Consider the following 13,950-nt stretch of genomic DNA (forward strand, 5'->3'; position numbering starts at 1 on the left):
TAGTTGATGATCGGCGTTGTTATACATTGATTCAAATGATCAGAATGCCCCATTCTCAGGAGGGCCACGGGTTGGTCCGTGCACAGCATCCAGGCAGCACCAAGATAGAGCAATTCCTGGGCCAGCTGGAGATGCTTTGGGAAGAGCTGCAGAGGAGGCACCAGAGGAATGCCGTGTTCTTGCAGGCCTCAGAAGACCAGAGCTTTCGGGTAACCTGTACTCTCACAGTCAGACAGAAATGATTTTTCTTGGACTAACTAGAGTTATGGCAGATGATTGTGTATGATTTTCCGTTGTAAGAATCTTAGGATGATCTTTTAAGTGTCTGTTTGATATGTTTGTTATGATTTACAATCTTATTAAGTGAATATTGACTTTATACATCTGAACGGGTCATCATGACATGCGGAGTCCTCAGGGTTCGACTCTTAGAACGCTTTTATTTAACCTGTACATGCTTCTACTGGATCAAGTCATTCACAACAGTAATGTTGCCTATCATAGTTATGCAGAAGACACACAGATTTTCTTGGATTTGTCGCCTAGTGACTTTGGTCCCTTAGAATCACTCTGTCGGTGCTTATAGCAAGTAAACTGCCAAGGACAAAAACTCAAGTTAGAAATCTCGGTCAAGTCAAGTTAAGTTTAAGCCCTTAATCACAAAAGTGTCTCAGAGGGCTTTGCACATCCACAGTTGACAAATATTAACAACATCCCCTGATCTTAGCCATACAGGAGTGCAAGGAGAGAAAAAATAAAAAAAATAATAATAAAAAATAACAATGGGGAAAATAAGAAACCTTGATTAGGGGCTACAAATGTGGGAACCCCCCTTCCAGGATGACCAGTGTCAGTGTTATAACTGACTCAGACAGACCGGGATTTTTCCACTCATAACAAGGCCATAACTGAATCAGATTTCTATCATCTTAAACAAATAGCAAGATCCAGAAATATGTCCAGACGAGACTTACAAAAACTCATTCACGCCTTCATCTCTACTGTAACAGCTTTTGTTTGACCTTCCTAAAAAGACTCAGACATCTTAAAAGGTACCCCAACTGTCATGACAAGTTTGCTCTATATTGTTTATTTGGTTGTTACTAACATAACTATGAGATTCATTTTTCAAAAATTATTTCCAGTTTAATACATTTTGTAGAAATTTTATTTGGACGTTACGTCGCAACGCATTCAGTACGTAGTGACGTAGAATGGCGGCAGGCTGTGAAATGCCTATAAAGAAAGCAAGGTAAGCCTCAGTATGTTCCTAAACAAACAACATGCTATCGGGAGAGTCACTCTCCCCCACGCCGTGCTCTCGTCATTCACCAGACGCATTCAAGAGTTTTGATTGTCCATTTAGGAATGTTACGGAAGCCTTCCTTGCTTTCTTTATAGTCGTTTTACATTGCTCGGCAATGAGCCAGCCGCCATTCTACGTCACTACACACTGAATGTGGTGCGACGTAAATAACGATGACAGCGTACGTCCAAATAAAGTTTCAACAAAATATATTAAACTGGAAATGATTTTTGAAAATGAATCTCATGCTGGTAACAACCAAATAAATAATATACTTGTCATGACAGTCGGGGTTCCTTTTAAGCTTATTCAGAATGCTCCTGTCAGAGTTTTATATCACTCCTGTTCTTAAATCCCTACACTGGCTACCTGTTACATGCTGAATTGGGCGAAGCTGCTTTACATAAAGGTAACCAGCTTCGTGATGATCTTAAATGTGCCCCAACTCTAGTCGCTTTCATGTCCCAGGCTTTTTCTGTTTGTATTGCAGTGTAGCTGCTGTAGGTCTTTTATTTAGATCCTTTATTTGCTGTTTCCTTTGTTTATTGTTTATTTGTTGGTATTTTACTTTAATTTTAATTAATTTTTATATGTTCACTGTCTTGTTTTCTGTGAAGCTTTTTAGAAATTCCTCTGTATGAAAAGTGGTATATAGCAGCCTTGCCTTGCCTTGCCTTTATTATATTATAAAAGGCAAATCAGTTCTTACCGTAGCCATTGCTCAAACTGGGCAAAGTTTCTTCCAATGAAAAGCAGCTCTCTCACACACTCTGACGTTCTGTTTCTTTACTATAAAGGTTTTTAAAGTACTACAGGCACTTGGAAGCCTGGAGGCCTGGCTGGAGACTGTGGAGCTTTCCATGAAGGAGTCCTCGCTAGCCCATGGCCCTGAAACAACATCAATTGCAGAGCAAGAGAGCTGTCGGCTGGAGAAAGAAGTAGCCATTCGTGGCCTGGAGCTCGCTGCTCTCAGACAAGAGGTGGAGCGTCTCCATGGCCACAGTCACCCACACACACGTGGCTTGTCATCACGTATGGAAGAGGTGGACAGAAAGTAAGATCAAGTGACATTAATTGAGATATCGTTTAATTCAAATGCATGACTTACTTCCCCCACTGGGGTGGGATGGAGGACTAAACGTTTTCAGTGTTTCCACAATGTTACGCTGGCCAGTTCTCATTTCAATGTTTTATTTATATTTAAATTATTAAGAGAAACAAAAATATACAGCATAATCATAGAGCTATCTAGTCTCTCTCTCTGTCTCTGTCTCTCTCTTTCTCTGTGTATGCAGTCACTCTTTAAAGCTTCGGGCTTACTCATTTCTGATGCATCGAGCACATGATGTCTAAACTGTGGTCCTGACATCTACTTCCCTACCACACAATGAATGTCAGACTCACCCTTTCCATGCTTCTCACTTTGGTTGACTGAAAGCATGAAAGGTTGTTGCCATGAACACTCAGTTCAACTTTGGATTTTAGCGGTATTATTAGATGTACCTATACTCATAAAAACCAGACTGCAAAGAACACCAAATTGACTAAAGAAAACAAAGAGTGGTCAAGGTTTCCATTTCAGGTTTTTCAGAGTAGGTAATGAGCTGGGCCTGGAATAGACACCTCAAGAAAACTTTCACTAACCCGCAGTTGGGCTGGTGTCATTTATTAACATTGAATGCAAGCAACTTCAAGCCCGTTAAATGTGGAAACATATCCTTTCAAACGGCTCCCTTTCCCATCTCAAAAGTAAATTCTGCACACATGTCGGTACTGTATAACCTTGCTCTGCAATAGATCTGTTTATGTAACACATGACTACATCAAAACATCGTTCTTGCATGGTTAAATAAACTCAGATAATACATGTAGTGTGTCAAATGTGGTTGCTGAAAAACACTGGACCGGGAATGCAGGTGATGATTAAGGTGTGCCTGATTTTCCAGTGTTTCAAATGTTCCCCAGATACCAACGTGTTCTAAGTGCCCTGACTCAGCAGAGCGCCAAGCTGCAGGACACACACATGCTGACTGAGTTCTTGGAGCACATGGACCTGGAGGAGAGTCCGGAGCTTGACAGTAGCCAGTCCTGCTTAGTTCAGGTGAGACATACTAAAGAATATTGTTAAATTCCTTTCCAGTTCTTTTTTTTTTCTATTTGTCTAACACTCTGTTTTTATGTGAACTACTTTGAAACAGTGTGGAGAAAGTCATCCCGCACTGTTGATACCTCAAGTATCACAAGCTCTTATTGGAAGCTATAAGAACACTTTACAACACACATAACCAACCACTAGGCATGAATATATATCTCAAGGGTGCAGGAAATGTTCATTTATAAAGCACATAAGGTATAATATATTTCTGTGTATAGCTTCTCCACAGTAAGAGCTCATCAATTCCTGACCCTGTGGAGGATCTGAAAGAAGCTGTGGAGGTGCTGAATGACACAGTGAGGGCAAGAGACCAATCGCAGTGTCACGAGCAGTCCATACAGGAGCTACTGAGCAAGGTAAGAGAGGAGAAGGATAAGAAGTACAGAAACCCATGAATTATTAGGTAGAAAGCTTTTCAATTGCAGTTAAAAGTATTTCTGTCACAACAGCTGGGCAAGCAAATATAGCAGCATCTGGTTTGATTTGGCTGCTATGGATTTAAAAGGCCGCAAATGAGCATTTTTGGGTGTTTTCTTCTCAGTAATGTGATTTATGCAGTTCACATGTCAGGATTTCACATAAACAAGCTCCACATCACCTTATAAAGAAGCTTATCTCACTGAAGAATGACTAAAAACGACGATTTTACGAGTTGTCATGATGACTTGTGTGCAACACTAGCAAGCCAGACTGTCGGTGTGCGTGGAGGAGTGTCTCTGCTGCTGCAATGAGCTTAACCTGGACATCCTTGAGAAGGAGACAAATATGGCTGTCCAATGTGAACCAGATCACTGTGACTTTGAGAGTCTGCAGGAGAGGAACAACCACCTTCAGGTGAGAGAACTATTGTAATAATATCGTGTTCTAAATTAAGAATTTCACTAAGTCTAATATGGTCCAGTAGGAATTACTTTTGATTGGTTGGCTTTATATTACAGAGCAAATTTTGATGCATGCAACTCTGTGTCTGTTCCCTGCCAGACTTTGTCCCATCTCAAAAAAGGGCCACCTCAACTCACTCAAAAGCTGTGTATGTGCATACGTGCATTTGATGGGTGTGTCAGAGCAGAAGGTTAAAAGTGTGTCTTTGGAAACACGAAAGATCAGTATGAGTCATGTTTGCACTCACACGCGCAACGATCTGGACCTGATACCATTGAAGCAAAAATGACCTAATCCTACAAACTGAAATAAATGTACTGTCAGAAGACAGGAATCCTCTCTCACTGTTCTTGAAGCTCAATGTTGCAGACGGACGCAATAAATTATTGCTCCCAGAGAACATTTAACACTATTAATTACTGCCTTGTCAAAAAGAAGAAAAACGATGGTTAGTTTGCTATTGTGTGATCAAACATATGTGGAGCATATGTTTTCCTGATGTAGAGTACATATAAAGCTACGGCGATGAAGTCATGGGCAACATTATAACTGGTACATGTTCTCAAAACAGTGCCAAAAAATATGCTGTAATGGACTTCTATTGTGATTCTGTAATCCGATTCAGTTGCGCCATCCAACCCCAGATCTGTCCTCCCATCTTCTACATGTATAAGTCTTTAGATCTGTTGTAAATGTCTGTATTGGATTTTTTTTTCCAGGCTCACACTATGCTCCCCTTGGGCGCATGGCTCGAGCTTTGTCTTTTACCCCCTCCCTAGCGTCTTCCTTTCTTATGGTAAATCTCGTGCTGCTGAAAAGCGAGTACCGACAGGTCTTTCCGCCCTGTCTCCCTCTGTTGGTCATTGTTTTGCATGTGTTTTGTGCCTGCTAAGTCAGTTTTGTTGCTTTGTGCCTGTGCAATGACAAGATCCATTCATTCATTCAGATTGACTATGAAGTTCTCACTGACGAAGTGAAGGAGATGGAGAGCCAAGCTTCTCGTTTGAAGGAGCTCTGCCCAGAGAAAGTACATGTACTCTGGACCAATATCAAGGCAACACTGCGGGTCTGGACCGAGCTGGGGAAAAGTGCGATGGAGCTCAAATCGCGTTTGCAAGAATTCTTGCATCTCCAAGACTTCTTCAGGAGCTACCTCGCAATGATGTAAGCAAAGTGCAGGGATATGACCCCTTTTAGGGCCAAACGTTCTTGTCATATTTCCGTTCTATTATAAGTACAGAATAGAAAGTTACTGTACTCAAGTATGCTGTTGAAATTTGACGCGTTCAAGAGGTTAACACACATTTCCTGGTCTGAGTCTGACAAGCTAACGTACTGCATGTCTTTTTAGGGTGGAAGTCTGGTCATTCTTATATTTTATGAATGACTTTTCTCACAACTCTGTTCCTTGTCTTTTCCAACACCGCTTACCTCACCCCCACTTCTGCGGATAGCTCGTGGACAGAAGACACCCGATCGTGCATTTTCTCAGAAACTTTGCATCTGAGGGCAGATGAACAGAGCCTGCAGTCCACAGAGCTTGATATACAAATTGAACAGAAGTTTGAGGAATTTGACAAGTTGGCGGCATCTGGGAGAAACATTTTAGACAAAGAACACCATCTCACTCAGATGGTGAGATGGGCTATGTATATATTTTTAAATAAGTATCTGGAATTATTTTACCACTTCTATTGACCCTCTGTCATGTGTTTCAGGTAGGAGAGCGCATGGAGGAACTGCGCAGTATGCTTGGGTGGATTTCTGTGCACTGGAGAGCCAAGAAAGAAGAGTGGATTCACAAGAACAGTACGCAGGAGTCCTCAATAGATAATATTTACTCTGAGGCCACATTGTACTCCCCATCAGAGGTACATTTGCACAAATCACCTGGAATTTTAAACCTTTACAAACAAGTTTGTTCAAGACTTGCATCACAGCACACAGAGTTTTTTTTTTTTTTTTAAATACCTAATTGTTCTCTCTATGGCTTTTTGAACAGTCTACAGATTCCTACGAGTTCTGTCAGTCTCTGAATATCATCTCAGAAGAAAGCAAACACAGCCAGAGCTCAGAACAATTTCCCGAACATTCTCAGCAGCCAAAAGAAAATCAGTTAGAGGATTGCTATGAGGTCATGAAAAGTATCAGACAAGCGGACGGTGAAGGCCACCAATCAGAGTCTCCCGCACCCTCCCTCATGGTCATTAAGGAGCCTAGCACTTCCTCTTTTGGGGCCATGGTCAACCTTATCCTGAGCTTTGGCAACGCAGGGGACAGCCAGGTTCAGGTGGTTGACCGACCTGTTTGGAACGATGAGGTTCTTGAAGAGACTTCTGAGCCACTCCACAGGGTGAGTACAAACACTTAATACTAGTTTTAGGTAAGTCACCAAATGGCATCCAAGTCATCGCAGATTCGCAATGATATGTTGCACAGCAACCGCCATCTATAGGATCTCTCCCTTTGTACTGCTGTTTGTTCATTTCTCATTCTGCTTTGGCCTTCATATCTGTCTTTTTGCCCACTTTCTCCTTTAGCCCACTGTGCCTGCCTGTAAAAACTTTTGGAAGCGCTGCCAGGGGCTTTTGGAAAATACTTTGGGTAGTTTAAAGCGAAAGAAAAAGATTTATCGGCAGAGTGCAAACGAGGTAAATTGCAGGGTGTGAATTGACGACGCATGCGGCGCCTTCAAGTGTGCTGGAACTGCATGCTGTGTGTATTTATTTACTATGGCCTAACCATATAAGGTGCAGCTGGTCCTGCACCTTCCCTGTGTTGTGATCCATTTTCCAAGCTGAGAGGTACGGCACTAAGAGGAAATATTTGAAGGCTAAAAATGTTAATGCTCAAAAATCATTATTATTTTACTCACACCGCCTCTACATATTTGTGTTTGGTTAATGTTAATGTGGCAGTTAAATAAAAGTAGGAAAATACATTTTATTGTAATACTAAGAATTTTCCTCTCACAAAAGTCATAAATGCAAACAAGAACCCAATAAATTGTGTTAATGATGTACATTAAATGGAGTGATGTTTTAGGGGAGGACAACACTAGAGGTATTTTACTTTTACCATGTCCCCATGAAGTAGGGGAAGTATGACTTCAGATTTAATCAAATGTGATTAAAGTCAAGTCGACAAGTCACTGATGATGTCAGTGATATTTTTTTCAGTATAATACTAGAAAAAAAATTATAATAATATATTCACCTTCCTATCTTTCTGCACTCAGGAAATACGTATCTAGTTAGAACCAGTTAAGACCGTAGAGTCACACATTGTCACATGGGCTAGTCAGAGCTGCCCTCCTGCGTGTGTGTGTGTGTGTGTGTGTTGTGGCTCAGGGAATTAAAAAGAAAAAGAAAGAAAGAAAAAGGAACCATTTTGGACATATTAGGCCTTCTTCAGCATCCAGCAGAAAAATCAAATCCAACAAGCTCATGCACGAAATTTACACTGAACATTAAAACACAAGAAGACACACAATTATGTCAACAACAAAAATCAACAACACTTGTTTTTCTTTAGTCTGATGTGTATTAAGCACTGATGGTGTGTGCTGACATATTCAGTAAACTTTCCCAGACTCAGGGTACAGGACTTCTTTAAATTGTTTTCTATTTCACACTTTATTGCTTTTGCTCTCTTTTCCAGCCTTAACTACCGCTTTAAAGTAGCTTACTTTGTTGTCAGGTTCCATTTTTAGTTGTTTTTTTTCTACACAGTTCCAGATGTCCGTACACAGATGTTGTTTATAGCTCAGGGACAGTCACTTTTGATTTACAGTACATCGCTAATTGCCTATGGTTTTCTCGGTGTGATTACACCTTGGGCTTCCAAAAGATACTATTTAAGGGATATAGAAAAGTAAGATTTTAGTCACAAATGAGATTTGTACCAGAAACCCCATCACATTTTTAGTAAAACTTTATACTTTACAACCAAAGACATCTGAAAGGGAGCTAGTGCTAAAATACCCAGAAAGGGCCACAGACTGTCATGCAAGTCAAAATGGAGATTAGTCAGAGAGACAGTATGATTATTTTGACTACAAATGTGTCATATGCTCTTCTTCTATGACCCTTTCTCCTTTTTTTTGTTTCCTTCCATCTTTCCATGTAATGATTTGCATGGTAATGTGAAGTTTACACAAATAAATGGGTTGAATGTTGTCACCCATATTCTTCATTTGTCCTCAACACATAAAACAAATCTTGTTCCCCACAAACATCTCTGGCAATAAAAATCATGAGGTCAAGCATTATGAGATTCTGAGAAAAAAACACTCAGATGTTGGCTGGTTCTCTCCCCTCTCTCCCTAGGTGAGCACTTACTTGCATGTCAAGGATAACAACTCAGCTGTGGCCCCAGTGTATGAGAGTATCACACTCCCGCGCCAAAAGAGGCGCTTGACATCCTCAGCCTCCCCTACCGCCTCGCCATCCTTCTCCTCGCCACCCTCCGCAGTGCAAGCGCCTCAGACCAGTGTGTCCTTCCACCCTTTGAACGGCAGGCATGTCAACAGCTCCATATTCTGCAGCCTGAAGAGAATGGGCAAGAAAAGAAAGAGGAAGCGAGGAACTCGCAGGCATACCATCCAGAAAGTCATGGGGGTTGACGAGGAAACGGACGAACCTCTTTACGCCTGTGAGACCGTCGCTTATGACACTCATACCTGGCCACTCAAAGACGGTCGAAGGAAGAAAGGTTCGCCACAGTGCGGGGATGGAGTTGGCGCTATGGCCGACATGAAGAATTCCCTACTGAGAGACATTGAGTTAGAGTGTTGTGGAGAGGATGCTATTACTCCCTACGCTGTTTCAGAAGGACCGACCACCTCCGTTCAAGGCACAGGCCGCTGCAGTTTTCTTTCCTTGGGTTCTGTGTTGAGCTTTGACCTACCAAAGGACATGACTCTCATCCCCAGCATTCAGGAAATCATTACTATAGCTCCCCCGGAATCCAACAAGGCTGCTGGGACTGATCCAGATCCCGACTTCCAACGGCACACAGCATTAAGTTCATTCAAACAAACTCGACCCCCGAGAGCCGAAATCAGCTCTGAGACGCAGACACCGACAGGTGTTGTGAAAGATTTGCCTGATGAGGAGGTCATTTTCACCACACCTTCTCCCCCAGAGAAAGACGAGGATCAGATGGTACCGTGTAATGGTTTATCTAAAAGGCAGTTCAACCTGCAGGAAGATGCAGAGGAGTGGGACGAAATGTCATCAGTGGTCACAACTGTAAATGATGACAGCTGCAAGCTTTCTGAACCCCCTATTTATGTGAACCAAGCCACTGTGTCCATAAACACTGCAGCTCCTAAACACCAGTGCCCAAATGTGCATACACTTATTCGGGACCTTAATGGTCACAAGTACCATAAAAGTGCAATAATACGGAGTGTACACGATGACAACCCAGGACAATGTCTGCACCAAGCTTCTCACATGGTTGTCAATCTCAAGTCAAGCGTGAATGTTCGTCAAGACCCGGTGGACTCGGGCATCTCCAGCTCCAGCAGCATCAAACTATGTCCTGACGCATCTTGTCCGGATAATCCCCAGATTACAGGAACGGTGGGGAGGATCATGTCCCTTCAAGTGGGACGCATTGACTGCATCAAGACGACAGAGAATGCGGGCCCGTCAAAACCCAGTGAAGACCCACAACGAGAGCCTGTCCACTTTGATCGCCAACAGTTTGAGGAGGAAGAAGAAGAACTGGAAGGCATCTGGAACCAAATGACCAACTACAGGCAGAGTATCTGTTCAGACATCATGTACCAGCCTAACCAAGGAGAATCCATATCATCGGATCAGTCGAGTGAGCCCATTCCCAGCTCCTCCACCAGCAAAGTGCCAGCGACGCTCTATCGAAACCAGGCTACAGCCTCAGAACCCAACCTCTTTGTGGCCAACTTCAGGCTGCCATCTAACATCCAGAGCCTCCTGGGTGCCGATAAGGAGCGGAGTCCGCAAGACCCACCACGGACCTTAAGAGACAGAAGGTCCTGGGCAGCCTTTCCAAATAAGGACCAAATTGGCAAGACTTTGGTGGTTGTGAACGAAACAGCCGCAGATCAGTTGAAACTTCCAGATGCTTTTGACAATCAGAAATATATCTACCAATACAGAGAGGATGAAGAGGAGGAAGAGTCAGGAGGTGGGGAGGAGATAGCGGAGCACACAGCTAGTTCAAAGGTGAGGTCGTAACTTGATTAACCGCAGCACATATGAGACTGAACTAAATTATAAAGCCTATTAATCTCACTTCTGTTACTAATGTGACTTTTTGTGTTATTTTGCCTTGTTCACCCACATTTTCCCAGCAGAGTCCAGCGTGCAGGCTTCTGCCAAAACCAATATGTAAAAAAATAAAATAAAAAAGAAAACGTTTTCTTTGGCATTGCCAAGTGAATCAGCTCTCAAATGTAATACTTCTTCTTTGGCCGATATAACGCTACTCATTCAATGTTGGTTAAAATCTGCAAGCAAGATTTTCCAAAAATACTGACAGCCACAATGTTTTGCTTCCTCTACATAATCACTAATCAGTTTTAATTAGAAGTACTCCGTACTCATTCAGCTCTCATTTCCCATATACAGTGCGGTGAAATAGTATTTGATTTTTCTTTAATGTCTAAAATCGTCAAACTGTAAACATTTAACATTTACAATTCTTCAATGATCTCAATGAAGTGGGGAAACTGCAAAAAAAAAAAAAAAACATTGAGCGAGGGTCAAATACTTTTTCACAGCACTGTATACAGTAGAGAAATTAAAGCATTTAGTACAATGTAATTTAGTACTAATCATCACATAAGTGATATTTCAGTGGCCTTTTAATAATACATAGTTTCAAGACAGAAAAAGTGATGATTGACAATGTCCAGTCTGTTCTTGTGCTAAAAAAAAAAGGAAATCCATTATATCTGTATGGCTAATTCGATTTAAAAAAAAAAGGTAGCAGGCAACAGAAAACAATTTGATAGAACAAGAAACACATTTTCTGACACAATCTTCTTCTCAACAGGATCAGTCAAATGGCTTCTGTCACCATAAAGAGGATGCTCAAAACATTGAGGCAGAGGATATGCAGGAGAAGTCAACGGCCACAAGAGGGCGCTGCGACACCCTAGTGAGATTGAAAGCATCTTTTGCACCAGAAATGGGGCTGTTTTGATTGAAAGCAGGGATAAACCTGAATCATGTTATAACCCCTTTTAGAATGAGCTGCAATCTATGGAGGGAACTCTTGAGAGGAAGCAAAAGCTTCAGTTTGGAGGAAAGAAAGTAAGAATGCTTCCATTTGTTGAACAAGTGAGCGCGGTCAGCAAGTGTAAAGTCCCCAGTCAGCAGGCACTTCCTTATCTTATTTGCACAGGCTACCTCCAGAGGCTGGAACTCGTACCATACTGTCTTATATCGACACACCTTATGCTTCTATCAGGATAGAAAGGAAACGCTGAGGGTGAGTACAGTATAGCCGTGAATAATTGAAGCAGACAGTAAAATGCGGTCAGTGGTGGTCAGCCGGCGTTGCTTTTACAGAGTTCTGCATGTGGCCTGCCGCTGAACCTCACCGGAGCTGAGTGTTCATCTACACCGGAGTACACTAAGAAACCAAACTGCTTGCGTTTAAGGTCAGAATGTAAAACATAATTACAATGATGATGATGATGATGATGATATGAATATAATGAATCGTATCTGTAACTTTTGTTTTGTGGCTTTCAGGCTGCGTGATGGCTCCGAATATCTGTTCAACGCCTCCTCGCGAGTTATGATGAACAAATGGATGAACAAGATACAAGCAAACACAGGTAAAGAGAATGACATTATGTTAACATATGTTAAGTCAGCGAGATGACCAACGTAATTCAATCTTTTGTCACATTAAAAGGTGCAAGTCCGTCTGCGTCTTCGTTATCAAGCATCCCATTCGATCGAGACGTCCGCATTTCCTTGTAAGAAAATATCCTGTCCAAACTAACACCGCTAAACTAATCCTCTGTAATGGAAAGAAAACATCTGCCCCTCCCAACAGAAGCCCCCCTCTGTGCTCGGGCTGCTACGGTCTGGCCAAATGCTACTGCTCCTCCCAGCGTGATGTCACCTCCACATTTCCCAGACGGAAACCCCCGACCCGAGCCAAAGGCACGCTTGTCCTCTCCAGAGAGTTGCCACAGCGTCGCCTGAGACATTTGCAGGAACATTCGACTATTTCATCCACACGTGGACACTCCTGCAGTAAGGCCTTCTGCTCTTTTGTGGACAACACTCAACTCCAAAAGTATTGGGACAGTGACTCCTCTACTTTTGCTGTAGACTGAACGCAAAATACAAAACATTTAATATGAGACAAGCGATCAATATTGCATCTTTTATTTCCAGGTCGTTACTATAAATCTGGATTTGATCAACAACTAATGTAATGTGAGCAAAATTATTGGGACAGTCTTAAAATTGACTTTTTGCAATGTAAATACCAGGAAAAGTAAATTAATAGGCATCCCCGTTACAATACTTTTGGAGGGAGTGTGCAATTCACGTTTTGTTTCTAATCATTTGGCCCTCAAATAAACATAAACCCTCTGCAGTCTGACGTCGTGATGTTCTACACGAGGACAGACGACAACCGCAGCATTAGACATTTCTCTGGCAGTGTCAATCACACTCAGCATTTTCAAACCCTTGTGCGCAAGTGCTTGAAAAATGCGCTTCCTTTGGTCTTTCTTTGCATAAATAGCGCTGAACACAAGCATAATCCTTATCATTGAACACAGCTGGTCCTTTAAAAAGACATTTAAAGGGATAATCCAGCTTTTGTTGTGTTTTCACTGCAGGTATGATGTTCGGCACTAGGGGGAGCCCAAATATTGTCTTTGTACTGAACCAATGTCCTAGTTCAGTGGTTCTCCAATTTTTTTTTACACCCATAAATGCTTGGCTTTTATGCACCACCATTATGACCAACGTTAAAATACAGTAGCGTAGTAGGCCTTTGGTGTTTGTCAAAAATATGGCACAGCTTTTTATTCCTTAAATGTTTATTCAATGTTACTGTGAGCCACTGTAACATTATGCACAGTTCTATCCATTGGGCTGTCATGTAGGAGGGGAAACTACATAAATAATGACTCAATTAAAATGTACATGAAAAAATAAATACCTAAATAAATGTTTGAAAATGCAAATACTTTATACTGTACTTGAAAATTAAATATACTAACTGAATGATATGCCTAACTAACTAATGTACTGTACTGGATTGTAAAAAAGTTCCACTGGAACTTGGGTTGTAATTACAAAAACTAGTTTGAACCAGAAAATCATTTTTTGACTGAAATGATCAAACCGAATTGTTCCACTTTGAAATATATCGATCCATATTGAATTGCCTTTTTTTTTTGGAGATGTATCTTCGAAGTAAATTGCACATTTGCAGTACTGACATGCATTCAAATATCTGTAGAATGACAAAAACAAAAGTCCTCTCGAACCGAGCCGTACCATATCAAATCAAAGCGTAATCCCAATGATTAAAACCGAATCGGTCACTTTCAATAAATGAATCATTTCGCACCGCATGCATT

The 13,950-nt window shown here is 41.6% G+C and overlaps 2 protein-coding genes across 3 annotated transcripts in view; one reads left to right on the forward strand and one right to left on the reverse strand.

Annotated features, from left to right (window-relative positions):
- Positions 1–13,950, forward strand: part of mymx (myomixer) — a 29,982-nt gene that overhangs the window by 14,046 nt on the left and 1,986 nt on the right. Inside the window, exons 15-32 of one of the 2 annotated variants that reach the window (XM_086093844.1) lie at positions 60–209; positions 2,104–2,360; positions 3,272–3,407; positions 3,680–3,817; positions 4,143–4,295; positions 5,290–5,507; positions 5,798–5,978; positions 6,062–6,214; positions 6,346–6,696; positions 6,884–6,994; positions 8,672–10,555; positions 11,388–11,492; positions 11,582–11,647; positions 11,739–11,825; positions 11,906–11,997; positions 12,092–12,177; positions 12,258–12,321; positions 12,402–12,604. In XM_086093844.1, coding sequence (XP_085949970.1) covers positions 60–209; positions 2,104–2,360; positions 3,272–3,407; positions 3,680–3,817; positions 4,143–4,295; positions 5,290–5,507; positions 5,798–5,978; positions 6,062–6,214; positions 6,346–6,696; positions 6,884–6,994; positions 8,672–10,555; positions 11,388–11,492; positions 11,582–11,647; positions 11,739–11,825; positions 11,906–11,997; positions 12,092–12,177; positions 12,258–12,321; positions 12,402–12,604 — 4,435 coding nt within the window. The remainder of the gene's footprint in view (positions 1–59; positions 210–2,103; positions 2,361–3,271; positions 3,408–3,679; positions 3,818–4,142; positions 4,296–5,289; positions 5,508–5,797; positions 5,979–6,061; positions 6,215–6,345; positions 6,697–6,883; positions 6,995–8,671; positions 10,556–11,387; positions 11,493–11,581; positions 11,648–11,738; positions 11,826–11,905; positions 11,998–12,091; positions 12,178–12,257; positions 12,322–12,401; positions 12,605–13,950) is intronic. The other variant, XM_086093845.1, reaches the window with a different exon arrangement.
- The window catches only part of ntpcr (nucleoside-triphosphatase, cancer-related), a 34,681-nt gene that overhangs the window by 7,080 nt on the left and 13,651 nt on the right, over positions 1–13,950 (reverse strand). The window lies entirely within an intron of this gene.

Source organism: Leptonotus elevatus, chromosome 13 (genome assembly GCF_054856555.1).
Source record: "Leptonotus elevatus isolate MCC_2025b chromosome 13, RoL_Lele_1.0, whole genome shotgun sequence".
Taxonomy (NCBI): Eukaryota; Metazoa; Chordata; class Actinopteri; order Syngnathiformes; family Syngnathidae; genus Leptonotus; species Leptonotus elevatus.